Here is a 27,818-nt window from a genome sequence, read left to right on the forward strand (position 1 = left end):
GCATGAAAAAAAAATAATAAACAAAAACAAAAACAAAAAACCCAAAAAAAAAGCAAAAGGAAAAACAAATCTTCTAGTGTTCACAAATTCCAACAAGCAGTGGGGCGACCGAACCAAGATGTTCAAGCCCAATAACATGGTAGTGAAACTGAAAAGCAGCAAAGAACGTCAAAGACTACATTTTTGTCTTTGTTTTATCAATTACACCAATTATGTCACCATCTTCCTCAAAGATTAGCCTATCAGGCAGAAAGTGTAATCTTACTAGAAGAATATATTAAATTTTAAAATACGAAAATAACAAAGACTCACAATAGGTGCTATCAGTGCATGAACTGACTTCACCACCATCTCTAAAAGAAATTGTCAATTCAGACAAAATTCATGTTTACAGGAACCTTTACATTATCACTAACAATGACAAATAGGGGCACCACAACTTTTTCTATATACAACTAAAAGCCATCGATCATAAGATAGAAAATGAAAACATAACAGTAAAAGACATTAAGGTTGATATGATGATTAACATTTCAAGCTAGTTTTGATAGTCGCCTTTTATGAATGGATGTGTTGTTGCCAACTTCTGTACAATTATGTAGAAAACAGTGTTGAGCAACCAACAATTATCATTGAGACTAGAAGTATATTCATCGCTGGAGCAAATTACTTCAGAAATACCTAGATTTCTAAAAGTGTAATAACTTGCTCTTCTAGCAGAATCAAGGAAAAATGAAAGAATAATAATACACACACCATGCTAAATTGCTAACCAAGATTCGTAATGCTCATGCACTAGAATGCAATAAAATTTTGCTAACTTAACATCAAAAAGTTGAAGTTAAAATAGCCCCTAAACTTTAACCTATTTTTATCTTGGATGGCATAAACATCCCTACAGACAGCAACATTTAAGTAATGTACTTTTAATACTCTCATTCTGCATATCATGTCTATAACCATTCTTCAACATCTAACTGCAAAAAATCGAAGATACCCTTGTCCACGTGCATGGCTCTTGAAGGTTTGTGCACGAATATGATCTGTATCAGAAATACATTATTTAACATCATGAAGTATAAGACCAATACCCACAATTGATCTACTTGTTTGTGATCACATTTATATATAATAACACATTATGAAGGTCAATCCTCATATCCACCACAAAGGGCTCAATGTGAGAGTTTGAGTCACCAATAACTATAAGACTTCCATTATTTCATTGATTACAATTAACATGTAAAAATCATGGGAGAAGGAAAAAGAAAAAAGAAAAATCTTCTACAGTTCACAAGTTCCAACAAAAAGTGTGGCAATCAAACCTAGACATGCCAAAATAATTTTTTTTTTTTGGGGGGGGTGGGGGGGGCAAGGGATCAACCATCCAAAGTTCACAAATTCCAACAAGCAGTGAGGCAATCAAACCAAGATGCAAGCTCAATAACATGGTGATATTGTTGAGGCTCTGTATACTTGAATATTGTATGAATTAATAATCTCAAGTGAAAAATGTCTACCAAAGACAATAACTTTTGTCTTTGTTTTACCATTTACACCAATTATGACATCGTCTTCTTCAGTGAGTGGATTTTGTTCTAGAAAACAATATTAGCCTATCGGGCCTCAAAATGTTAACTGAGAGTAGTAAGTGTGACCTCACTAGAAAATTTAAAAAAAAAAAAAAAAGGGATACGGTAAGTGCTATCAACACAAGGACTGACTTCATCGATTCAGACAAAATTCAGGTTTACAAGAACATTCTCATCATCACCAATAACAACACTAATCATGAACTTGTGGCATGCCCATCGTTTGCAAGGCCCAAAGCGTGGCATGCCCATTGTTTGCAAGGCCCAAAGCCGATTTTCGTTACCATTTTTTCTATATACACTAAAAGGCCATTAATCATACGATAGAAAATTAAGACATACCAGAAATTGTTGGTGACTCAAAACACTTAAACACTTATATAAAGACATTATGAAGAATATGATGATTAACCTTTCAAGCTAGTCTTGATTGTTGCCTTTCATGGACGAATGCATCGTTGCCAGCTTCTGTACAAACATGTGGAAAACAGAATTGAGCAAACAAGCCAATGGAACTTAAGCCATTGAATACTATTTCTGAGAGAAGGTATACATAAAATAAAAAAAACCTTTAAATGAAAGACTGCAATTGTACAGGTGAAGAAGGTCGAGTTGTGCATTCAAACACGCATATCACAATATAATTGAATAGTTGTTCAATACCAAAGGCATTCTACACTAACCTCCCGCTGTGATCTACACACAACATAAGTGGACCCACAACAGCTGAAGAGAGAAACTTAGGTAAGCCAGGCTCACCACCTCAACATGCTAAGGTGGTGGGATCAACTGACCAGGATGAAAAACCAAATGAAAAACCAGACGCACATCTATATTGACGCAAATTTAAAATTTGATTAGGTGGAATCCACCATCCAATTATTGACACTTGTCAAACAGTTGTTGTTGCTGAAATGGTGAACCCAACACACCTAAATTTCTCCCACAGCTGTAACCTTACAGCCAAGTACTGCATCCACCAAACTTTTTGTCACATTTGCCCCACTCTTCACTATAGATCAAAAGATTTTCAATAGATTTCCCAATACCTGTGTTTTGATATTTCTAAAAGAAACCTAAAATTGGGTAAACTGAGGAAAAAATTTGATGACAGGGATGAAGATGGGACAACAAACTTGTGAAGACAAAATACAGTCAATTATAAAAGGAGAAAGGTCGGTACCGTGAGATGAATTCAAAAAGTTTGGTCCATGGTTTTATCAAATAGACTTGGTTGATAAAACAAAAAACATTGCCATCACCATTATTAGTACCTTTCAATTGCCAATTACCTCTTCCTCTAGTGGTTGTCACCTCTCCTGAGAAATTTAAACCTTCAAGCACAAAATTGGAGATTGAAAAGTGCCAACTGATAGAGCAAGAGGTAAATGACAATACTTTTGGTATTTAATTGAAAGGAATTAACCATAATGAAATTGGCATTAGAATACCTATACTTCCAAAATGGTGGAACAACATCAGAATACCTATGCAAGTCATTTCACTAACATATCATCATAACAGTCATTATGATATATCCACAATGCATGAACCATAATTGAAATTATCATTCAGAAGACCCACCTATTCATAATGTGACTTCTCACCAAGTAAACAACGAAATGGCTCCTACCCTATTACCACAAAAGATGCAAAACTACATAATAGTAGTCATTTGCATCATTATGCAACACTGTACTTCAGCCATAAATACAACACAATATTTACAAGAAACCTAAACCCTAACTTGTCAATTCTGGATTAGCTCAAACAGGCCAAACTGTACCCACCAAAAAAAAACAAAAAACAAAAAAAAAATCCATAATTTTTATGAATTAAAGCAGCACAATCCAATGCATTTGACATCTCTACTTACTATGACAGATCTGTATCAACAAGGCTGCAAATATGAATAAACTCCTGCATCTCTGGGAAGGAAAAAAGCACAATGTAAACACAAACATAGCAGGTACCATATTTGGCAAATTGGTGGGTGCTGAACGCAGTCCTCCTACATAAAATCTTTAAGACTTATACTCTGAGAAAGGAAAAGACAATATGGCTGACATAGCAAGATTCATACATCATCAACAACCCACCTCAGTCCACATGCCATGCTAAAAATAGATTTCAAAAGAGCAGAGATACACAAAAAAACTTAAATTTCATATCCAAATGTAATGACATCTTTGAATCCAAGAAAGTCCACTCAAAGAAGAATATGCAACTTAAAATTCCATTATAACAAATTAAGTGGCAAAATTAGGATACATAGCGCTTAGAAATCATCAAAATTTGCGAAATGCCTCTCAAAGAAAAGTTTCTTTGGAAGAACATTTTATCTAATTGTCTATGGCTACAAAGAGTAAAACATTTTGAACATTCTCATTTGAACAACATTTTTTCTTCCAAAAACAAAAAATTATTGAATCATCAGGGACCATACTCTTCCCATGGTTGCAAAATAGCCCACACTAAGCAAAAATCAGGCTGTTGACTCCTTCAAATAGGCAATGAGGTCTGCACGATCCTGAGGCTTCTTCAATCCAGGGAAGACCATCTTTGTTCCAGGAATATACTGTACAACTCAAAGCAAACGACAGTGAAGAAACAAGAAAGGACAGAAGGAATGCAGAAAAGAGACAAATTATAAACATGAGGCGCGCTGAGGTGCATGGCGTCGTGCACAACGATATATGTCACGCTGTGGGGTGCCAGACAATGAATATCATGCACAATAACACGTGGCGCAGCACACAACTGATCAGATTTCTTATAAACATTACACTCTCAAGATAATCATTTATCAGCACAATCCAAGGAAATAAAAAATGCAGATAAAAATTCTGCCATTCAAGTTCGAAACGTCTGTCGTAGATATGTTTGCTCGTACAATCACAAACCAAAAAGCTTACTTTGAAGCGAGCATGAAAGATCGCACAAATTTAATCCACAACACTAAACCATGTGTGACAATTTACGGCTAATATCAAGGTATTATAACATTTCCGTGCAAAGATCTATTAAAATATGCAGACGCATTAAACTTTAGGAATTAGAACTTGTTCGTACCTTCTTGGGGTTAAGCAAGTAATCATACAATGTTTTCTCTTCCCAAATAACAGCCATACCCTTGTTAGCAGCTGAATAGGAGTACCCGGGAGTTGTCCCGGACTGTCTCCCGAAAAGTCCATTCAAATTTGGTCCTAAGAAAATTTCAATGCCCAGATCAATGAAGCCTCGAAACCAAAGGAACAATATTTTGTAACTCTAAGGAAAGCGCTTACAAAATCAACTTATTTTAACAAGCTCTCAATGTTAAACATTTATTTTTATTTTTAAAATTTCGATCAAATGTACAAGTAACTACACAATCATAAACAGTAGCAGAGAGATCCGAACTACATGATAGCTAAAATCTATTGAAAAAAAAAAGTGATAACAAAATAAAATAAAATTAGAAAAATTAAAAATTTTATTTTTAAAAAATAAACAAATAAAAAACCTTGTTTGTGACCAGCGCCTTTCACGACGGTGTGGCACTGAGCGCACTTGGTCTTGAAGATTTTCTCCCCGGCCTTTGGATTACCAGGTGGAGCTTCCTCAAACGACGCCATTTTGATTGTGGTTAAAATCGAATTAACGAATCTGCTGCAATTTCGTCTGGTTTAGTATTGATAATTGAAGTGGAGGTGCAATGACGGTCGTGCCCATTGGTCTGTAAACTTATTCGAATGTTCTAGAAGCTTGTTGATTTTGACCTGGATAATTTCATATGTCTCCCCTAACCTCTAAGGCAATAGCAAATTAAGAGTTTCTTGTAATTTTTATTCGAATGGCTTTTAGGGACCTTTTCTTTTTCCTCTTTCGGAGATATTTTGAGAAGGCTTCTAGCCTTTTACCTTTCAGGGACCCTAATGTTATTATCATCTTATTTTAGAATTTTCCTTCATAACGACACGTGCTAGAAAATTATCGTAGAGCGTGGTGAGACGGGGCACATTTTGCTGTGGTCGGCACCAGGGCAAGTACAGTAGGGGCTTCGAAAGGAAACGTTGAAATTGAATAGACACAAATTGAAGACAAAAAGTGTTTGAGGGAGACCAGGAAAAGAAAGCCGATTATCGTTGTCTTAAATAATAATAATAATAATTCAACTCTCAAAATAATAATATTAATTCAACCCCTTTTATAGAAAATAATAACAATGATCAAACCATACAACTTTTTGAATTGAAATTCTCATAAATTTGCAACTTGATGGAATATATATGTACCTATACGACTTGGCTATGTTGTAATTGTGGTATCGTATCACAGTTATAACTAGCTAAGTATCCAATGATTAGTTGCAACTGTGGCACGGTACCACAATTGCAACATAACCGGACTATATACACATTCAATTATCTATCAATCACTTATTTTTTCGTACTTTTTAAAAAATAAAAATATCATTTTTTGACATTCTTCCACCGAAAATAACATTTTTTACATTCCGCGACTTTTGTCTCAAGATATTAATAAAATTAACGAAACATCAATCAAATGATTTTTTTACTATTTTACCTTAAATAAATGTGAAAAAAATAAATAAAAAATAAAAAGCTAACAAATATAAATTATAAGAAAAAAGTGTGATCACATATGAGCAAACTCAACATCCATCAATATCCTTCCTAAAAAAAAGACATCTATCAATATCCAACCAGCAATTATTGTAGTATTAAAAAAGAAAAGTAATTATTGTAAAACATAAAACCACTTGAATTAAATAATGATGGGGATTAAAATTAGAAAGGCTTATCCTTAATCGTCATCATTTGGATCAACACCCTCAAAAGCCCACTCATACTGCGTCCTGGCTACTTCTTCTTTGGTGTGAAATTATTTTCAAGAGAAATTTATATTCGTCCACTTATTTATTTTGCCTTTTTAAAAAATGCACAAACACTTTTTTTTTGGCGCGCCACCTAAAATTTATTTTTTGTTACATTCGTCCACTTCCGTCTAATTTCTGTTAGTGGATTTAACGAAATATTAATGAAATGACCTTTTTACCCCTCAAAATTATAATTTAACCCAAAATAAATAAAAATTTGAGATAAATTGGATGAATTTAATTTTTTTCAAAGGTGGATGCTAGAAATTGAAGGAAAATTATGTTTGTTGCTTGCTAAATTTAGAAAATTTGTATTTATGTTTTTGAAATTCAAAAAAATAAATATAAATTTTCTAAATTTAGCAAGCAACAAACACTATTTTCCTCTAAAAAAATAAATACAAATTTTTTAATTTTAGTAGCAAACATTATTTTCCTCCCATTTCTAGCATCCACCTTTGAAAAAAATTAAATCTATCTAATTTATTTCTAATTTCTATTTATTTTGGGTTAAATTATAATTTTGAGAGGTAAAAATATCATTCCGTTAAATTCACTAACGAAAATTAGACGGAAGTGGACCAATGTAACAAAAAATAAACTTTAGGTGGCGCGCTGAAAAAAAAAAAAAATTGTGTATTTAAAAAAAAAAACAAAACAAACAGCGGACAAATGTAAATTTCCCTATTTTCAATCCCAAAGAACTTTCCAACATACTGGACACTCTTGTTCTTGATCCTGTTGGCCAAAGTCTCTGTCCAATAATCTAACATCTCTTGTTATTCAAATAATTCGCCACCAATATCGTTTCCTTCAGCTCATCATTGCTCTTGCTCTTCCCAAACTCCTCATCGAACATCTTCACCTCCTGTTTCGGTGATCTTTGCTTTGAAAACTCCACATGGGCCTTGCAGAATTCGATTATGTACGACAGCAGCTCCGTCGATACGTTTGGCAGCGGCACCACCGTGTTTTCCTATGCGTCGTCAATCGTCGAAGAACGACTTCACGATCTCAAAATCCATCGCCACCGGCTCCTCCACCTCGAATAGTTGCCCGTCCGCCCTCTTCAGAGATATTTTCTTTGCTGCCTGCGCGGAGCAAGAGGACGATGATTTCCAAAATTTATTACAAATCAACTTAATTTATATTCTAGGTTTCCAAGAACAACGATTAACGACAGTTACCACACAAATCGAAACATTGAGGCTTGATAGCAAATAAACTGGAGAAACAATGGCGCATTTTTAGGGGAAAGTTGGTTGAATTTTTAAGCGTCGTCAGGCATCTCACAGACACGAAGGTCGACGGAATTTGGAGAAAAGCGCGTTTCTACCAAGCACTCGATAAAAGTTTTGCACTTTCTAAAAACAAAATACTTCCGAAAGGACACCCTTAAAAAACAGACGGGTTCTCCAGTTGCACCAATATTTATTTCAAGCACATACTACTTGGTAACATTCAAATGACTAATTTCCAGGAATCTCAGAGCATACACTGTTGAAGAGCCAAAAAAAAAAAAATGATTTACGGGAAATGTTACAGGAGAAAAATATGGATCACGAATTCCCCTTCAAAGCAAAACCGGCATCATATCTAAAAAGGAAAACAAGCCAAGAATTAAAATCCTTATTGAAGCTAAACCCTTTACAATCAGTTTGTTCTTTACCACAAAATTGATATTCACCATGAGTTCCCAGTGTCTCTCTCTCTCTCTCTTAGGGATCATGAACTTGTGCAGGATGTCGCATGGGCCAGCCTAGAAGAGGAGGAGATCCCGGTGGAGTTGAATCATGGCTAGGAGAGAAGAGGCTCAGCTCCACATAAGGAGTAGCAGAATTCCCATCTCTCCCCATTGTGCGAAAAGAAATTGATCCCCGTTTGGTCGAGGTGTCAGAAGTCCTCCCCGGGCTAATTCCACCACTTTCCTCAGTACGGTCCTGGTTAGCAACAAGAGAAATGGCATCATGATGATCTTCAATAAACCTTCTTCTAGCCTCCAAATCTTGTAAACTGCCCAGAGCCAAGGAATCCGCAACTGGGTAATAAACAAGCAAGCAAATACATACCCCAGCACAACATAATAGGGAAAGAAAAGCTAAGAACACAAGAACTTCAAACAGAACATGCTCTGGTTTAGATAAAACAGATAAACCAAGTAAAAGAACCCTTAATGTAAGGAAACTTGAAACGGAGAAGATTAATGTGTAGACTCTCTTCTGCAAACCCTTATTGATAACCAATTTCAAAACCTGCCTTCCCAGCCAAAACAAGTAGGCAGTTAGCACAGTAGTGAAAAGCCCTAAGAGGATGGTGCTCAGTAAAGGGTAAGTACAAAGAGCAATATTCACAGAACCATCTGATGTTCTTGTAAAATAAATGGGCAGTTTTTGTAAGTTACTCTTATCCTTGTGTAGCTTGGGGCCAATTAGAATGACGACGAGCTGAAGAATAAACACAGGGAAGCAATACAGAAATAAATATCCGGCTGTTTTTCCATTCCAATTCCGGCTGAGAGTTCCCGAGTCCATTCTCTGTAAGGGTGCCCGAAGGAGAAACACAAGGGTCAAGAATAGGCAAGGTTCTGCAAACCCTAGATTCGAGACGATGTAACTTTTGCAGATGTTTTCCTGCCATTTGAAATCAAGAGCATTCAGCACTCTCCCCTCCCGTCTCAACAAACTTAACCGTAAAATTTCACCACAACCCCACCAGATTGCAAATAGAATGAAGGTTATTCGGATTATCCAAGGCCCGCTAAAGTAACTAAGTTGACCAAAACCTTGACTACGAATGCGAGATCGGAAGTAAAACGAGTAAACAATACACAGCAACCCGAGAATAATCAATATCGCAACTAGACATATTGTCGCCACACCGAAAGCATCGGTAACAAATCTCGTCAGGGGCATTACCCGAAGCACAGATTCCACGCATGCTCTCTGCCAGCATGGATACAAAAGGTCCTCAGGTAGTGAACGTGCTGCCTTCCCAGGATTAATAGAGGATAGCAGTTCTCAATACAATATTGAAAGATGCTAATTACCAAAACCCCCTATAGCAATCATAGAGCAACTTGCCCCAGTTCTCAAATACTAGCAACAAAGCCATCTAATTTGAACATCAACAAGATAAAAAATGGTGTGTCTGCCAATCACTTTAAGAAACTTCACGTCTTGGATGTGCTGATAGTATCCAGCCCACTCACCTGCATTATATATAGTAAAAAAGATTAGCAAAAGGGCAACAAAGAACAGTCAAATGAAATACTAAAAAATAACCATAAATCCAAAACACCAGTAAAAATTCAAGCATGCAAAAAAATTCAGCCACACACTAATCCTTGGGCACAAATGGTAGGCATTACAGCAAAACATAAATAAGTCTACGATTAGTCCACAACAGAAGCAACCAAAAGATGGGAAATGTGATATCATCACACGTACAAGATAGTGTATTCTTGAAAATAATGTAAACAGACTGATGAATTTATAGAACAAAAATATGAACACATTCTACTTCATGCATTAATCACCAGGGCCACACCAACAAATCAACATTAATGTCTTCTTTGGAAACAACATCAATAGAACCCCAACTATAGCAACATACAACCCACAGTATTTATTTCTAAGGCTAAAAATGGTATCTAGATAAGGAATGACAAGTTTTTACACAAATGAACTTAATGAACCACATAATGGTCCTTTAGAACAGCGAAGAATTCCAATTAAAGAAATATAATAACTAAAATGTGTTAAAACAGAGCTGCCATATAAAATTAACATTAATGCCGCACATTCTTGGAAAACAATACGACAAGTGTTTCCAAATCAAATACTTACTCAACCAGCCAATTACTTGGTAAGCAACAACAAAAGCTTCGACAATAACATAAGTGAATATTAATGACCTCACATCACATAGGATTTCTACACTTGTATAAACAGAGCTACCATAAAAAATCAACATTAACAATGCATGTCAATAACAGACAACATACACATGTTTCCAAGTAAAATATATACTCAAACAACTAATTACTTACAAATAAACAACAAAAGATTAAACAATGACATAAATGAACATTAAAGAATTGCATCATTTAGAAAACTGTACTTGTATGAACAGAGCAACATATAAAATCCACATTAACGCCTAAACGTCATTTAGCAGACAATACAACACATGTTTCCAACTCAAGTATTTACTACTAACAGCTTAATACTCAGCAATCAACAGAGCAAGCTTACGCAGAAACATAAATGAACATTAGCATTGCGTCATTTACAAGTTTGAGAGTGGTTCGTAAGTAACGGGTGATGCAAGCTCACAACTTAAAAACTAACTAAACACTACTTCACCAATCAAACAATTTCGGAACTCGTGTACAACAACAGTAGGACACATATAACAGTGTATACGAAGTCAGAGAAAATCACCATTCCAACACCACTTATATGATATAAACTATACAATGGATTCTACTAGCCAATTATAACTCCTATCATCTTTTCCAGAGATATATGCAGGTAAAGTCTCCACACACACACCCAATTTCTACGTTTTTTTAAAACGTATTTTCCTTTTACTTTTATATGATCAAATATGCTAGATTCATAATTTCGTTTCGTTTGCTTTCCCTTGCCCTCTCAGGAAACAAACAGGCGCCAAACCATAACCTCCCACAAATCATCAAGGAAAATCAAAGCATTCCACGAAGAAAAAACAAAAAAACAACGACGATTAAAACAACAGAAGATAACCAACAAAACGATGGCGTAAAGGCTAAGAAGCGTGAAATTACGTAAGAACAGAGACAAAATGGACAAAAGAGAGATCAAACGAGAGCTTACAAAACGCGAAATCCTGATCCGGCGAGAAGGAGAGGCGAATCGGAGGAGCAAGAGGTGAGATCGAAACCCTAAGTTAGAGAGAGACAATGTGAGGAGAGAGAGAGACACACACACAGAAAGAGAAGGAGAAGAGAGACAGAGATTGAGAGAGAGAACGTAGTTAGGGGGAATAGGTGAGTGGGACTTTGTTGGTGACAGGCTGTCTCCAGCTGTGTCCAGTCCGAGTCTGTAGGTTCGGATTTAAAAAAATAAAATTTTTTGGGACTTCTGGTTCGGGTTTTTTACACCCGAGCCTACGTGGCTATTCGCCTTGGCGGCGTTTACGGCGACTTGTTTCTGTATTTGTTCTGTGTTCTTTCATTCTTTTCCATTTCGAGTAATATCACCTAGATCCCTGCCGTTCTAACTAATCAGAAAATGCAACAACTGTTCTGTACTTTTGACATAGGTGTCTAATTTCTGGTAAAATTTAACACGATTCGATTATTCAATATGAATATGACACGAATAAATAAATATAGATCATCAAATTTGATACGATTATTAAATAAACCCGGTCTAGATCGATATGATTTTTTTCCGTGTCAGATTAGAGTTAAAATTCTTAACACATTTATCCAAACAATGACATGATTATATTTTCTTTTTTAAATCAATTTCTAGGTTCTTATCTTTAAAACTCAAATATCAAATAAGATTCTCTCTTTTTATTTTTTTGAAAGGATAAATATATACATAGTGTTTTATTTATAAAATTTTATATAAATTTAGAACTTTAATAGCTAGCGTATAAAATATTGGTACACATGTATACGTTATGATATTGATATATAGTATTATTTACACATATAAAATTAAAAACTTTAATAGTATAAATGTGTAATATTTTGGAGGTATGTGTGTGTAACATTTGTTAAATATATAGATATTAAACGGGTTATTGGGTAACCCGTTTATTTTCTGTGTGGGGTTTGGATATCAATATTTTAACACGATTATTAAATGCGTCAGGTTTGAATCAACTTAAATTTAACACAATATGAAATTAACACGACCCGCGACCCGTTTTGTTAGCTCTACTTGGCCTCTATATGTTAGGTTCTATTAATGCATAGCTAAATGAACCATACATTAGGTGTATAATTTTGTGTGAGCACAGTCCGGTTAGGTTTAATTTTTGAAAAAATAAATTGAACTAAAAAATCCATCAATTTAAGGATTTCTTAAGTCAATTAAAACTATTTTTTTTAAAAGACAAACGGAAATAAATTAAGTTTAATACATCTAAATTTTAGGTTTCGAGCAATTTTCCTTTAAATTGAGTCATATTTTTCTAATTTCATATCAACTTCATTGTGAACTAGAACTTGTATGAATGTCTACTTGACTCTAAACTTTTAAGTCATAAATTTCCTATTCGACCCCTGTAGAGATCTATGTAACAGAATATATCAAATTATGCCTTTGTATATTATTTAGTGTAAAATCAGGGAACAAAATGATACTATTATGTCATTTCTCTTTCATTTATTTTGGGCGGTTTTAAGAGTCTGTCTGTTTGGTTAAGATGAATCTCTATCCCCGCTATCCTGTGCTCGATCAGGAAAATCCTTAAACTCGGTTAGTAACAACAGTTCATGATTGGCTGGAGTGTTAGCTGTGCTGCCGCTATCCAGCGTAGGATTTGGGAAAATCTAAACTGGACGAATGTAATTTAATGTTTGATGTCCAGATGCAATTAATTTTATAACAAAATCTTCGTGAATTAACATTAAAAAGGCAAAGACTTTGGTAACAAGATTTTGTAATGAATCTTACATTCCATTTATATTTAGAAAGAAAAAAAAAATTTATTTGCATTATTACCTCCCATTTCAGACCCTTTTTTGTTTGATAGTGTTTCTCGTGAAGGCATTTGATAATATTTATTAAAAAAAAAAAGAACATAATTAGATTTAAATTTTTTTATACACTTTTGTTGAAAACTAACTAATAATTAAATAATATTTTTGAAATATCTGACCGTGATGAAAATGAATTTAGATTAGGTGCTGATTGCTGAAGTAAGAGGTCACGTGCATATTTAATAGTTTACGATCAAAATATTAAAAAAAAAATCGTCATAAAGCTCCAAATCCAATGAGGATTATATAGAAGAATTATCAGGCTACCGTATTCCTTGCATAATTGTTTATCAAATGCCAAATAATTATTTTAAGTTCTTAAAAAATATTAATAAAATTAAAAAAATCAGGTAATGCTAAAAAAAAGACTATAAATAAATTCATCCAATTTTAAAAGTTGAAACAATTTAAAAAAAAAAAAAAAGAGTAGAAAGGCTTTCTAAGCTAGAAGATTATTGATCATTTTCAATAATAAATGAATCATGTTCAGTATTCAATGTAGATATCAAATATTGATTTGGTTTTTCATATAATATATCACATTAACAATTTTAATTTAAATAATGTTATAAATTTATTAAAATAAATGTGAATGCTTATAACATACACTTCTTAGTCTTCCACTGTCTCCTACTAATAACTTTTAACTTTTCTATAACTTCCACTTTCTCATAAGAAATTATGATCTATAATGTTTCTATTAATTTCATGAAATGACTGTATAACTATAAAAGAGAACTCATCTCTTTATTTTGTACATGAGTAATAATATAATCATAAATTCTTATACAAATTTAATTTGTACAAATTGATGTGCCATGATAAAATTACTTAAATTAAATATCTCAAATCACATGATTTATTTTTATTATTTTATATTTTTATTCAACCAATTAATTAATACCAAATTAGTTTATACAAAATAAGTTTGTATAAGTCCATACGGCTGTATCATCACTCAAAGAATAAAATAAGAGAACAATATATTATAAAGTGATTTTATTCATTCCAAATGTGTATAAAGAGTAATGATACAAACTTATCTTGCACACACTTGAAATTAATAAAATCACATTATAATATATTGTTATCTTATTTTATTCTTTATCTTATGTTATTTCTTTATTCTGTGTTGCTGACTAATAACTTTTCTAATAAAGAAGAGAAAATTATTTTACTATTATTAACCTAAAGTTTCACAAACTTCACCGCACACCTATGCAATAAATAAGCTATCATTTGATTGGAAAATGTAAAAAATCATTAGAAAGATAATTCGAAATCAAAGTCATTGGTTGACTTGGGGCATTTTTAATTACTAAAATTGAGTGATTGGATCAGGTTTTTGCATAATATCTCTTTGATTTTTAATTACTAAAATTGATTGATTGGATCAGGTTTTTGCATAATATCTCTTTGATTTTTGCAATTCAAACTTAAGAGAGATGCCAGCCATAAGCTGTTTTCAATTTTTAGAGATGACAAAGACACAGCATGATTCATTATTGTAGCCAACCCATTTGGCACTTGCGGCCAACCCATTATGTTCAAATAATATATATCTTATAAATGATATTATAATAAAAGATCTGGTGGGATGAGTCATCTCTGTTTCGGTGAGCCGTCTAACAATCTAGATTCAAAATGAGCCGAATCTACTTTCAAATATTGGCGAAAAAATTCATCACCACGAGCAACCCATTGGGTTAAATGATCGTTTTCTTGGTAGTGAAAACATCAACATCAAACACACTCAAAACTAAAACATTATACTAACAACATGCCATCCGTACTGAAGCTAATACCCTTCGATCCAGAAACAAAGAACATATCCAGCAATGCATAAAACAACCTATCCAGAAAACTAAAATAAATAAAGCCAACCAATAAAGCAACTGCTTCTCGTTATAATAACTATTTTCCATGTTTCACTAATGAATTAACAGTTTCAGTCACCTGAGTTGTAATCAATAGAAAGAATAAGAGATCTGACACATTGTAAACGGTTACCTTTGCAGCAATTCCTTTTAAAACCTGACATCAATATATTAGAAAGCCATTGTACTTGAATATTTAAAAAGCAAGCTGCAACTGAACTAAAAAACAGTAAATCAATTAATTAAGTCAACAGTGGTTCAAAAATATGCGAATGGAAATGTAAGAAATAAAGTTTCCCAATCACAGCTAAATAAACTCATAAAGACAGTGGACACCTTAATAAGTATAAAGGTTTTACTTAAAGACTGCTTGCTGGCGCCCATCTGGGATGGCAAAGAGAACCACTGGCTTTGAAGATCTGGTAAAAGGAACATCGCATCTGAAGTAGCCCTTCCTCTCCAGTTGCAAAATCTCTCCCCGCTTCAGATTCCGCATGTTTGAATCTCCAATAGCTGCAGTCTCAAATCTTGTACAGGGGTTGAGCACATCAAGGAAGTCCTCTCCTTCTTCCAGCTGCATCAACAACAATTATAAGCATCAATAAAACAGCTAACTTCATATACATGACAACTGGCATGTCAAGTTACACGCACCACGATACTAGAATGTTAAGACAGCCCTGTACCAACTCCAGTATGCAAGCCCCATACCCATACATGGAAGTATCCCTACTACTAAATTTTGACCATTTCAAATTGATGGCTTCAATATTGAAATTAATGTAGAAGTAAAGGAATAAATCTGATGGCTAAAATAAGTCACAAATTCACATCATTCCAGAGACCCAATTTCAATATTGCACAGTTTAAAACATCAGAAAGATCTTGTGCAAGGAAAATTCTGATTATCATTATGTACCTTCTTCTTTGTGATTAGATAGTCAAAGCCAACCAATGTGAGGTTAACTAACTCATTTGTCTCAGGTAGCCATGTGAGCTTCAACTTTGTGGTCTTGACAGATCCTTCAAGATGCAAAAACCCTGATAATTGTGTAACATTTCCATCCTGGTCCCTACTAATTTCTTTTACTATGGCATTCCCCCAATCCATTAAAGTAATTTCCTCATTCGCAGAAATCAGCTGAGCATCAGCATGGTCTATCCATATCCTTTTTGTGTATGTCGTAGCTTTTTCTCCTGCACCTTCATACTTCTTATGCCTTGGAATTATGCGCACAAATGGTTTATCAGGGCCATCGGTTAGAGTCAGCAGTACACGTCTGTCTTCAATGACAGCAGTATGTCTAGGACAAACAGGATCAATGATCTTCTTATTAATGGTCCAAAGTTTGTCCCATTCCATAAGATTAAGATTTTTCGAAGCACCCTGCAAAAATAAGGATTCAAAAGTTAATCTTCTACTTAACAGATCTCAATGCATAACATATGAAGCAAGTCCACAAGAATTGAAAATGCATGAGATGTGAAAATTCTTATAGTTCAACTACATCATCTTACCTGTTCAAGAATAAACTGGATCAAAGCCTCAACCAGCAGACCCCTACGCACAATTCCTTGGACAGTAGGAAACCGAGGATCATCCCATCCATCAACTTTTCCGTTTTGTACAAACCAGAGAAGCTTGCGCTTGCTGAGAAGTGTATACACCATGTTCAATCTGCTAAACTCATAAATACGAACCTTTCTTACACCCAGATCCTCCTGAATCCTATAGTACTGTGCATTGCGATCATGGTACTCACTAGATCTGAGTGCATGTGTTATTCCTTCTTTAGCATCAACAAAAGGACAAGCAAAATCATATGTTGGGTATACCTTGTACTTGGACCCAATTCGATGGTGGGGAATCGGATTGCAACGATAATAGACTGGATCTCGAAGAGATTTGTTGGGATCTTGCATGTCCAACTTCCCACGAAGACAGCACTCCAAACCCCTTTCAGATCCTGCAATCATTTCTTTCCACAATTTCATATTCTCCTCAATGCTGTTGTTTCTGCATTTTGATTCTATCCCGTCCATCCTTTCTTTCTGCATTTGCTCACGAGGCGTGTCATCAACATAAGCCTTGCCCTGACGAATCAAATTCTCAGCCATTTCCATCAAATCAGGAAAGTAGTCTGAAGTGTAGGTTACTGTTTCATATTTGATGCCCAATGTCTCAATATCTTTAAGAAGATTGTCCACAAATTCATTGCTTTCTTTAGCAGGATTTGTGTCATCAAAACGCACAATCAGCTGACCCTGGTACCGTTGAGCAAAATACTGGTTCAGTAGAGCTGCTTTTGAGTGCCCGATGTGAAGATAACCACTTGGTTCTGGAGCAAATCGCAAACGCACTTTGCCAATTTCAGCATCAGGAAGATCCACTTCAAAAGGACGGCTGCCAGCTTTTCCCTTCTCAGATACATCCCCTTTCACACCCTGTTGTTCTTTTGACGTGGCTGCAGTTGGCTTTCCCAACCCTCTTTTACTGACATATGTTGCTGTCACTTCATCCAAAGAATCACTATATTCTGCAGATAACGAGTTGAACCAACGCACTAGATTCTGGTACTTTTTTGATTTCCTCAAACTATCCCATCTTTGCCCAGTTCCTGGGTGGATCCAAAATTAAGCACCTATTACTATTTGGAGCACAGAATAACAAATTTTAGGTGTTCAAAATGAAGAAGAAACTGTGGAAAGTTCAATCACTGCGTGCACCCAACAAAATGCAAAATCATAAATAGGAGAAAAGAAATAGTGATTTGTTTTGTATATCTTCAGAGAAAACTGAACCCATATGCATTATCTGCTAAAGAGAAAATCTTGCATATATTTTTTATTTTTGGTCTTAATGGTGCCACACGCTAAGTATTCAAGATAAATACACAAGTTTTGAAACCTTTACCAGCAAGAGCTGACCAGATAGCTATGTCCACAATTGATAAACTATGGCCAACTACGAAAGTACGTCTCTCAAGATACTTATCCACATAGGTGCATGCATTTTCAAATTCGGAACCAGATGAAAAGACTGGAGTATAATCCAGCCACTCATCAATCTGAAAAAAGACAAAAGAAAAGAAAAGGATTTGAATTACAATCTAAGCGTCTCTCCAAAAGAGGGGAAAAATTGACATTCTTATATTCATCAAATTAAGAATAATTACCACTCCAGCTTCATATGCATTCTGACCATAGAAATTAGCAACACGACCGATATAACGGAGGAGAACATAAGTTCCTTGCAATTTTGACCTACGGTACATAAAAGTTAAAACGTGAGTACATTCTTAGTCAACTTATAATTTTCTTTTCTTTGCTAAGAAATATAACCTGATTATTTTTGAAAGACAGATATTAAAAAAGAGAAACACAAAGATTGGACAATCGTGCCATTCTCATATGGAAACTATTGGCTACAACACCAAAAGAAATCAATAAACTCTGAACATATTCAAAAGGGTTTCTTTCTACCCAAATGCCCATATGCATTAAAACATGAAAAAAATAAAAGCAGCAACAGATCATAAATACCCATTTGAGAAAGAAAACGTAGGAGCAGAGCCTGATGTTTCAGTTGGTAAAGTGATTCCCGCAAGCTTGGCAGCAGCAATGACCGATAGTGGAGGGCTGTCGGCCGGAAAAGATAACACCTTAATCTCCATAGTCATCACCTGCACTATCACAACACCAATATCAAAATAAAACAAGAACAATAAACAAAGCAGCTGTCATGTAAGACCGAAATCACAAGAGCTTAGCTGTTAAAAGAGATTTAAGCATTTACATATATAGACTTGTAGAGAGAGAATTTTGAAAAAGGGAACGGTGGGTTAGTGGAAATTTCTTTTGTTCCCACTTGGGTTTTATCCAAAATGTAAAACTAACGCTATAGCCCACAGGATTAGAAAATTGGATTAGACCCTACAAAAGCAAAAAGTAAGTTGAATCTGTATTCTTAAAAATTACAATTATAAAGTAAAAAAGAAAAGAAAAGGGAACTCCTATGACCAATGAAAATTACATACACTATTGCATAATAAAATTTCTAATCCGACAGAACCTATCAGTTCATGGATATTAGAGAGGAGTAAAGTCAAGTCAAGCGAGAACACAGTATGCAACGGGCCGGGTTCAAGACGATTGAACGTTCGAGGGAAACTGAAAAATCGTGACAGCAACCATTCACATTACCAAAGCAAAGCAGCGACAAGTGTTAATGAAAAAAAGAATAAAATTAAAAAAAAATCATATTTCACAGTACGTACTAAAAGCAAAGCAACAAAACTCAAAGTAGATAATTAAAATTAACACGCACCAAAGCCAGCGGGCCGAGCGTGGCTGCTCTAGAGGGCCGGGAGTGGCGCGGCGGCTTGCTGGGCGGCTGTGGCGGTGGTGAGGCGATTATAAGGTGGCTGTCCTGAGAGGGACGCTGCCTGTTTTAGGTTGTGGGGTAATTAGTATGTGTGTGGCTGTGTGCTATATATATCACAGGCAAGTTCTTCTAGTATACAGAGCTTTGAGACACATACAAACAGAAGTTTATTTTTGTGGGTGACTAGGGCTTTGTACAGGGGAAAGATTCGCTCCTTGGAACGATAATGAAAGAAGCATTTTTTAAACCTTAGCGATTGGAAAATTTTCGAGAAAAAGAAATCCAAATATTAAATGCTTTTTAGTAGCCCAAAAAAATTAATAATAATAATAAATAAATAAAAATAAATCTTATATAAATAACTTAATAAATAAAAATACATTTTAATTGGTGTAATTATATATAAATACATAGTTTATAATGTTTAATTATTTTTCAGTGAGACATCTCATGCACTAATAAATAAACAATATATATTTTAATATACTAATATATAAAAAAATTAATATATTAAAATTTATGTTTTTTTTAATATTTTATTGATGCCCTCGCTAGAAAAACGCTCTTATAATATTTACTAATAAATACAAATAGAGCCTACTCAAATTTTTGTCCCAAGTAATTCTTTATAATAAAAACTTTTTCTGAAGTATAAAAAGAAAATATTGTCCCATATAATTCTATATAAATTAAAATACAATAATTGTATTGGTCGAATGAAAATATAAATTAATAAATCAATACAAATAGATAGAAGACAAATTTTAAAAATACATGACAGATTATTTAATAGATTGTTTAACTCAAATGTGCTTTTAAAACCCGCTATTAAAGAGAAATTTATTAAGTAAATATTTATCAAATCATTGTTTTTGTTAAAAATTTTGAAATAAATCATTTTTAGTGTTTCAACCGTAATCCCATCCCAAATTGAGTCCTGATTTTGGGCCATGCCGACCAGAAGTGGCATCAACAGTGTCCTAAATATCGTTTATAAACATGTTACTTAACTAATTTTTTTACCACGATAGGTTACATTTTTTTTTATTTGAATATTAATTTAAACACAGAATTTCTTTTGGGATTTAATAAAAATAATTATTTTGTAAACATGTTACTTATTTTGTAATTATAAAAATAATTACAAAATTTTGGGATTTAATAAAAATTCCCTAAATTATTAAAATTTTCAGATTTATTTTTTAATAAATAAAGTCAGTTATTTTAATAAAATTTTGCAAAATTATAATTTTTAATAAATAAATTTAGTCATTTTTATTAAAATTTTGCAAAATTACAATTTTTTAATAAAAATAATTATTAAAATTTTGCAAAATCTAAATTAAATAAAAATCAGCTGAGCACATTTGTTTGGGATTTATTTTTTATTAAATTTAGGGATATTTTTATAATTATAATTTTCTTATTTTTTAAAGTTTTTGTAAAATAAAATGGTCTTTTAATTTATTTAGGGGTAAAATTGTCATTTCATTTAAATTATTTAACGGTGTTGGTTAAAAAATGATTAGTTGATACAAATTTAAAAAAAAAGGTGGTGCAGAGAACATGTTAGAATTTTTTTATGGTTGGATTAACATAAGGCAAAAAAGAGGTGGTGTAGTGATAATTTTCCTTTTTATAATTATAATTTTTATTTAGATTTTTATTAAAAATAAAAACTCTAATTTTGAGATTTATTTTTTATTAAACTTAGAGGTATTTTTATAATTATAATTTTCTTATTTTTCAAAGTTTTTGTAAAATAAAATAGTCTTTTAATTTATTTAGGGATAAAATTATCATTTCATTTAAATTATTTAATGGCGTTAGTTAAAAAGTGGCTAGTTGATACAAATTAAAAAAAAAAAGTGGTGCAGAAAACATGTTTAAAATTTTTTAGTGGTTGAATGAACATAAGGCAAAAAAGAGGTGGTGCAGTGATAATTTTTCTTATTTTAAAGATAAAATTTCTTTTTTGGTTTATTTATATTATAGTAATATAATATGTTAATGTTACAATCAGATATTTATCATCGCCAAATTCGTATAATTATGCAGAGTTTAAGCTTTATTTACATATGCATATACATACATACATATATATATATATATATATATACACACACACACACACACGGTAAACAAAGATTTTTCTACAAATAAATGTTTACAAAGTTTGATCCTTATTATTAGTTCGAACTGAAAGCTGGCGCATGCATAAAGTTTAGCCAGGTTTGCTCCAGGGGCATAATAATAATAATAACACACAAATTTTAAATGTTAATGTACAAAATTTTGATCTATTGATAATTTCTCAAGAGCAACCAAACGCTATTAAAGTATTTGTTTAATGAATCTTCTTTCTTCTTCGTAACGCTGTTTTGATTGTATTTGAACAGATCCCATTTGCCTGTGAAGAGTCAAAAAGAAAAAAAAATATTTATATATACATATCCAAAACCAAACGTAACTGTCTTGTCTTCTGTCTGATGTGTCCTAATGCCATTATCCCAAAAATATCCATTGGTTACTCGCATTCCTAGGATCACCCCAGATCCGCATTTCACTGTGTGTGTGTGTAATTTTATCTTGTGTGTCACATAACTAATCTTTATGTTCAATGATCTTTTGGAAAACTTTTGGCCAGTTTTGTTTCTGGTTCCTCAGTTGGATACCAACTTAGTTGTTTTGTCTTTACCCAATTCGGACCAGAATTTCTCGGGTCCTAAATTCTCCAACTTAATCTAATAATCTTTCTATGTACATTCTCGAATTTGGTTTGCTATTTTTTTCTTTTTTTGATCTTGTTGTATAATGTCCTTCATTTTCTGAGTAAAAATTGTTTTTTCAATTCAGTTCATTTGATTTGGGGATCTGGGAATTTTTTGTGTTCATAAAAAAAGCATAAAAAAGTTTGAATCTTTTAACTGATTCGGCTGTTTTGGGATCGGGGTTCTTGTGGGATATTTGAAAAATTGATTCTTTTTGGGTTTTTTGGATCTTTGGTATCTCACATTTTGAGAAGAATGTGAGGTTTTTGGGGTGATGAATTTCAAAGAGCTCAAGCATTTGCATCATTTGATTGTGTGTTTTAATGAGTAATGTGCGAAGAAATATTTGAATCATACGGTTTCTTGTTTCGGAACAAGAGACCGTGACTGATTTGGATAAGCATTATGGGCTGCATTTGCTCGAAAGCAATTCGAGCGAAGAAATATATTGCTAAAAACAATGCCAAAGAGAAGGAATTAACCAAGAGAACAAACAAACGATTAGGTTCCTTTGAAAAGGAGAATGTAACAGTAGTTGTGGAAACGGATGGTATTGGCAATGAATCCACCACAAGGTTGATAAATGATCAATCTGTTGCTGATGACGATGTGGGGTCATCCGACGATGGGGAGAAGAAGGTTAAGCTTCAAAGGCGCAGCACCATAAATGTGCAAGTGGCGCAACCTCGGATGACTAGGATCGTTAGCGTGAGCAATGGGGAGAGAGGGGCTCAGGTTGTTGCTGGTTGGCCTTCTTGGCTGACTGCTGTGGCTGGAGAAGCCATCAACGGATGGGTGCCAAGAAAGGCTGACTCTTTCGAGAAGTTAGATAAGGTTAGCTGATTATCCTGCCTTTTGATATGATTTAGGATTTTGATTTATTATTTTTGGTTCTTGGTTGTAATGGATTATATGAAATTTTATGGCATGTAGGAAGTGAGTGTATACCTTTCTGTTGTATTTTTTTAATTCTGTTCTGCAGTAAATGGTTAGCTTTTCCATCAGAAGGTGTGATTCAGAGTAAGTCAATTTTGATTTCTTTAATTAAAACATGTTTGCACGTGTCGAGTTCAAAACTGGGATGATATCTCTATGACTAGCAACATAAAGTCCTTGTTTTCTGGATTTTTATTAATATTTTTAAGCCAATGGTGCAGATTGGACAAGGAACTTACAGCAGTGTATATAAAGCCCGAGATCTGGAGAACAACAAGTTGGTTGCACTGAAGAAAGTGCGGTTTACTAATATGGATCCAGAAAGTGTTCGTTTTATGGCCAGAGAAATCATTATTCTGCGTAGACTTGATCACCCAAATATCATGAAGCTTGAAGGTCTAATTACTTCTAGGGTGTCTGGAAGTTTATATCTTGTATTTGAATATATGGAGCATGATCTTGCAGGGCTTGCAGCAACACCTGGGGTGAAGTTCACTGAGGCACAGGTTCCTTCGTTTTCCCTTCTAGTTTTAGCTACTGAGACATAAATTGCAGTGATAGTAATGTGCATAATCATATTTATTGTTACAAGAACTAAAGAAGTAATATTTGAAATGACTTTCCTACAAAATCTGGGTAATAGCCTGTTACATTTGCAACCTTTGCAAGTTTAAGAAATAAGTGACTGTAAAGGTGGTGAGATTTCTTTTCATTTAAAGATCATATCATTTTGCATGCCACAGAGGTTTTGCATTGTGCATTATTTGTCACTTTGATGCTTCCTTATTCAACAGCAAGTTTTAACCAGAAAGAATGAACCTAGAGTTTTTCCCCTTTATTTAGTTTCCAATGTCGGATTCTATTCTTTGACCTTGCAGATAAAATGTTACATGAAACAACTACTTCATGGACTTGAGCATTGCCATAGCCGTGGAATTTTGCATCGTGACATCAAGGGCTCTAATCTTCTGATAGACTATAATGGAATTCTCAAGATTGGTGATTTTGGGCTGGCAAATTTCTTCAAATGTTCTCAGAAGCAGCCTCTAACAAGTCGGGTAGTAACTTTGTGGTACCGACCACCCGAGCTTTTGCTTGGTTCAACCGACTATGGAGCTTCAGTAGATTTGTGGAGCAGTGGTTGCATTCTCGCAGAATTATTTGCTGGGAAGCCTATCATGCCTGGAAGAACAGAGGTACTATTCCTAGCCTGTTCTTTTAAGAGTACTTACTATTTATCATCTCCATCAATTGCCTGACACATTGTTAATCTTGCATCCAGAAATTTCTTGCAGTACAGCAGCAATTTGATAACTCTCTGGGCATTTTTTGTGTGTGTTAGGAGAACAGACAGAGATAGTTTGTCTGTCTGTCTGTCTGTTTTATTGCATTTTTTATTCTCATTGATCTTTCTATTCGTTGACTTATAAGAGTTATGAGCAACTCATACATTACATCCTTGCTAAAGGGGCAGCTCTCAAATTCCATCCACAACCAGTTATTAGATGTTTTGCACATGTAGTCTTTAGTGAAATTGATAGGATGTGAAATCCCTTAATTTATCTTCTATAGGTAGAGCAACTGCATAAGATCTTCAAACTTTGTGGGTCACCATCTGAAGAGTACTGGAAGAGATCAAAATTGCCGCATGCCACCATTTTCAAACCACAACAACCTTACAAGCGTTGTGTTGCTGAGACATTTAAGGATATTCCTTCTTCGGCATTGTCTCTTTTGGATATTCTGCTCTCAACAGAACCTGAGGTTCGTGGAACAGCTTCTTCTGCACTTCAAAATGAGGTAAATTTGTGGGACTCGAGATGTTTATTACCTTGTTTAGGAGTTTGCTCAGATTGATTGTGCACGCTAAAGCATTCCTTGCAAATTTTTCTGTTTTCCAGTTTTTTACGACAAAGCCTCTTCCCTGTGATCCATCTAGTTTGCCTAAGTACCCACCTAGCAAGGAGTTTGATGTCAAACTTCGAGATGATGATAGAAGGTGATAATTTCCTGAATCTTTATATAATTTAGTTTTTATTTAATGGCCTCTTTTACTGCTTATGGCCTTTTCATTGGTTTGCAAAATCTGATATCCATATCTTACAGGCTTAGGGCCTCATGAAAATTATTTGATTTACAAAATTTGGATAGAATTACACCTCTTACAGAAATTTTTACCAGTATGGAGTGGTAACTAAGCTCTGATTTGTTAGTGTAATCAGTGGTAAAGAAATTTTTTTCTGGCAATTAGGTTCCTTCGTATTCTTTTTTTGACTGGAGGATAAATTGCAGTTACTTGGCAAAGCAGTAATCTCAATAACAAGAATTTATTTCACTAGCATGATAAATGATTTTATGGCTTATCCAGGAGAGGAGGAGGTGGAAAAGGACGAGGTCTTGAGTCAATTAGGAAAACTGGCAAAGAGTCTAAGGCTGTGCCTGCACCAGATGCCAATGCTGAGTTGCAGACGTCCATACAGGTAATACATTCATTCTAAAGTTTATTTTTAACTCCCTCATTTTCATGCCATGGCTGCATCCATGTTTTTGTGCATGTTTACAAAATTCTGATTTCTCTAACGATTATACTTTTTTGGACTGACACAGAAGCGACAAAATCAGAGTAATCCTAAGGCCACTAGTGAACAATTCAATTCCGACGAGGATAGTGGTTCTGGGTTTCCTATTGAGCCTCCCAAAGGAATTGGAAGGAATGCTGGTGGGCAAACAATGAAACCCACTACCGTCGGGGCTTCACTGAATATGACAATGGACAGTGACAGAAATTCAAGATCTTACATGCATCCTGGGGCAGCTGGGTTATCCAGATTTGCCAATTCCGTTGCAGTTAGAGGTGGCCATTCCCAGTTGGATTGTAGCAATAGAGTGAATTCACAGTGGTCAGATGACTCTGGACATGAGTGGTCCCAAAATTTGCTGGACAGACCAATGTCTTCATATAACAAGAAGGGCGAAAAGCCTTCTGGAAAGGAGTCTAAGACGGTAAGGAAATTTTTAATTAAATTTAGATTGAAGGAAAATCATTTAATCTGGATAAATGATCTATATATCTGTTTATATATTGCCAAGGGCATCCCAGAATTACTGAATCTTTAATTTAAGTTTTCAAGATACGGAAACATCCACGGACCATTTATTTTAAGAGACCTTCATTAATGACAAGAGCCTTTCATTCTATTTTGAAAACTTTGTGGACCCTCCTTTACTAAAGCAAAACCACAGAAACATCCACTATACATTTTCACGCACAAACCAACATGAATCAATCTGATCTGGATATGTGTTTTTTTTTTTTTGATATTCAAGAAGCTGCTTCAAATACTCTTGATTTAGGCGGTCTAGTGGCTGATCTTGAGACTATGGTGCCGGACTTCTTGAAATTTTATTAAAGACGCTAAAAAACTTTTTAACTGTTGGGCATGTTGGCCGGGCAGTTTGAACTGTTCACTATGTTCTCGCAAATTGATTGAACAATCTAATCTCACTGTTGTGCAGTGTTTTATGATTTTAACCACTCATTATAGACTTCTAGAATTATGGACTAACTTTTTAGTCTTTTTGTTTGACAGCAAGATTTTGCTTCCAAGAAGACCCGAATGCATTACTCTGGGCCGATACTGCCTCCAGGAGGAAACCTCGAGGAAATGCTCAAAGAGCATGAGAGACAAATCCAGCAGGCAGTTCGCAGAGCTCGAGGGGACAAGACCAAGGCCCAGAAAAATGGCGAAAGTGGACAAACACAGTCTCTTCTTCACTACGGAAGAAACGGCAGGTGACACTAGAAATGAAGATCATAAATGCCTCAATTTTGATGCAGAACATCAGTGCAGAATTGCTTGATTACACATTAGGAAGAAGTACCCCTTCTGGGGATCTGACTAGTCCACCACGGTTAAAAGGCTATGGATTTCGGCCCACCAAATGAATAATTTTTACGATCAGAAATTCATTTTGAAGTTCTAACCATAGAAATTCTTTAGATGATTTAACTAGGTGGGTAACTGAAAGCAGAATTTAATCCATTGCCAAGTGTATGATACCATGTGGTGATTGGTTTTTTTGAGGTTTGGCATGACAGTCAATTCTTTAGTTGTTTGAGGAAGAGGTCTCTTAGGCAATGTTCAATTGTTAGAGCTATGCCTTGTACAGGTTAAATTTTTTCAATTATATATATCTATTTTTACCTCATTCTCTGTATGGTTTGAGTGATCTTTCAAAATATAGTGAATGAAAAAGCAGAATCACTAAACATTATGTTTATCCGAGGTTGTGCTTGAGTGTGCCTTTTGCATGAACCACTTTTGAACAAGACAGCTTATTTAAAAGCATTCACCAAAATTTTTATGAGGAGAAGGTGCTGACGTATAGGGTATCAAAGTGTTTCTTATTTGTTAAAAGTTAAACCTGAAACTACATTTTTGTTTATTTTAACAAACATTACAAATAGTAAAACAGACAAGTATTTGCTATTTGACAAGATTTTATGCAAATGAAAATGACCTAAGTAGTTGACAGGCACTTGGCATGGATGTGATTGATGGATTTACCAATAATCATTTCAAAAATTTAAAATAGAAAATTTCAAAATATTATAA

General features: G+C 34.2%; 4 protein-coding genes across 7 annotated transcripts; 1 reads left to right on the forward strand and 3 right to left on the reverse strand.

Annotated features, from left to right (window-relative positions):
• Positions 1-762: 762 nt before the first annotated feature.
• On the reverse strand, positions 763-5,297 carry LOC18042136 (cytochrome c-2). 4 transcript variants are annotated; one of them, XR_002905604.1, is made up of 6 exons: positions 5,098-5,297; positions 4,665-4,798; positions 4,039-4,170; positions 3,469-3,520; positions 2,005-2,060; positions 803-1,043 (listed from the first exon to the last, which is right to left on the reverse strand). XR_002905604.1 is itself a non-coding variant. In XM_024185002.1 (4 exons), the coding sequence occupies exons 1-3, from the start codon at positions 5,207-5,209 to the stop codon at positions 4,078-4,080; spliced, it is 339 nt and encodes a 112-aa protein (XP_024040770.1). In that variant the 5' UTR covers positions 5,210-5,297; the 3' UTR covers positions 1,738-2,060; positions 4,039-4,077. The 4 variants fall into 4 exon arrangements, 2 of the variants coding, with proteins under 2 accessions (XP_024040770.1, XP_006431516.1); XR_002905603.1 differs by lacking the exon at positions 3,469-3,520 and having other exon boundaries at positions 763-1,043; XM_024185002.1 differs by lacking the exons at positions 803-1,043; positions 3,469-3,520 and having other exon boundaries at positions 1,738-2,060.
• A 1,854-nt stretch (positions 5,298-7,151) lies between these two features.
• Positions 7,152-11,461, reverse strand: LOC18042137. The gene is made up of 2 exons (XM_006431454.2): positions 11,331-11,461; positions 7,152-9,682 (listed from the first exon to the last, which is right to left on the reverse strand). Exon 2 carries the CDS (start codon positions 9,384-9,386, stop codon positions 8,193-8,195), a length of 1,194 nt encoding a protein of 397 aa, XP_006431517.1. The 5' UTR covers positions 9,387-9,682; positions 11,331-11,461; the 3' UTR covers positions 7,152-8,192.
• Positions 11,462-15,326: 3,865 nt separating this feature from the next.
• On the reverse strand, positions 15,327-19,748 carry LOC18042617 (glutamate--tRNA ligase, cytoplasmic). Its single transcript, XM_006431455.2, has 7 exons — positions 19,439-19,748; positions 18,655-18,794; positions 18,288-18,375; positions 18,026-18,179; positions 16,630-17,729; positions 16,031-16,498; positions 15,327-15,685 (listed from the first exon to the last, which is right to left on the reverse strand). Exons 2-7 carry the CDS (start codon positions 18,789-18,791, stop codon positions 15,467-15,469), a joined length of 2,166 nt encoding a protein of 721 aa, XP_006431518.1. The 5' UTR covers positions 18,792-18,794; positions 19,439-19,748; the 3' UTR covers positions 15,327-15,466.
• Positions 19,749-21,762: 2,014 nt separating this feature from the next.
• LOC18042618 (probable serine/threonine-protein kinase At1g09600) lies at positions 21,763-27,369 on the forward strand. The gene is made up of 8 exons (XM_006431456.2): positions 21,763-23,100; positions 23,424-23,708; positions 24,081-24,398; positions 24,775-25,002; positions 25,104-25,201; positions 25,571-25,682; positions 25,810-26,205; positions 26,793-27,369. Exons 1-8 carry the CDS (start codon positions 22,672-22,674, stop codon positions 26,997-26,999), a joined length of 2,073 nt encoding a protein of 690 aa, XP_006431519.1. The 5' UTR covers positions 21,763-22,671; the 3' UTR covers positions 27,000-27,369.
• Positions 27,370-27,818: the final 449 nt, after the last annotated feature.

This window comes from Citrus clementina, unplaced genomic scaffold, assembly GCF_000493195.1.
Source record: "Citrus clementina cultivar Clemenules unplaced genomic scaffold, Citrus_clementina_v1.0 scaffold_5, whole genome shotgun sequence".
In the NCBI taxonomy this organism is placed as follows: Eukaryota; Viridiplantae; Streptophyta; class Magnoliopsida; order Sapindales; family Rutaceae; genus Citrus; species Citrus x clementina.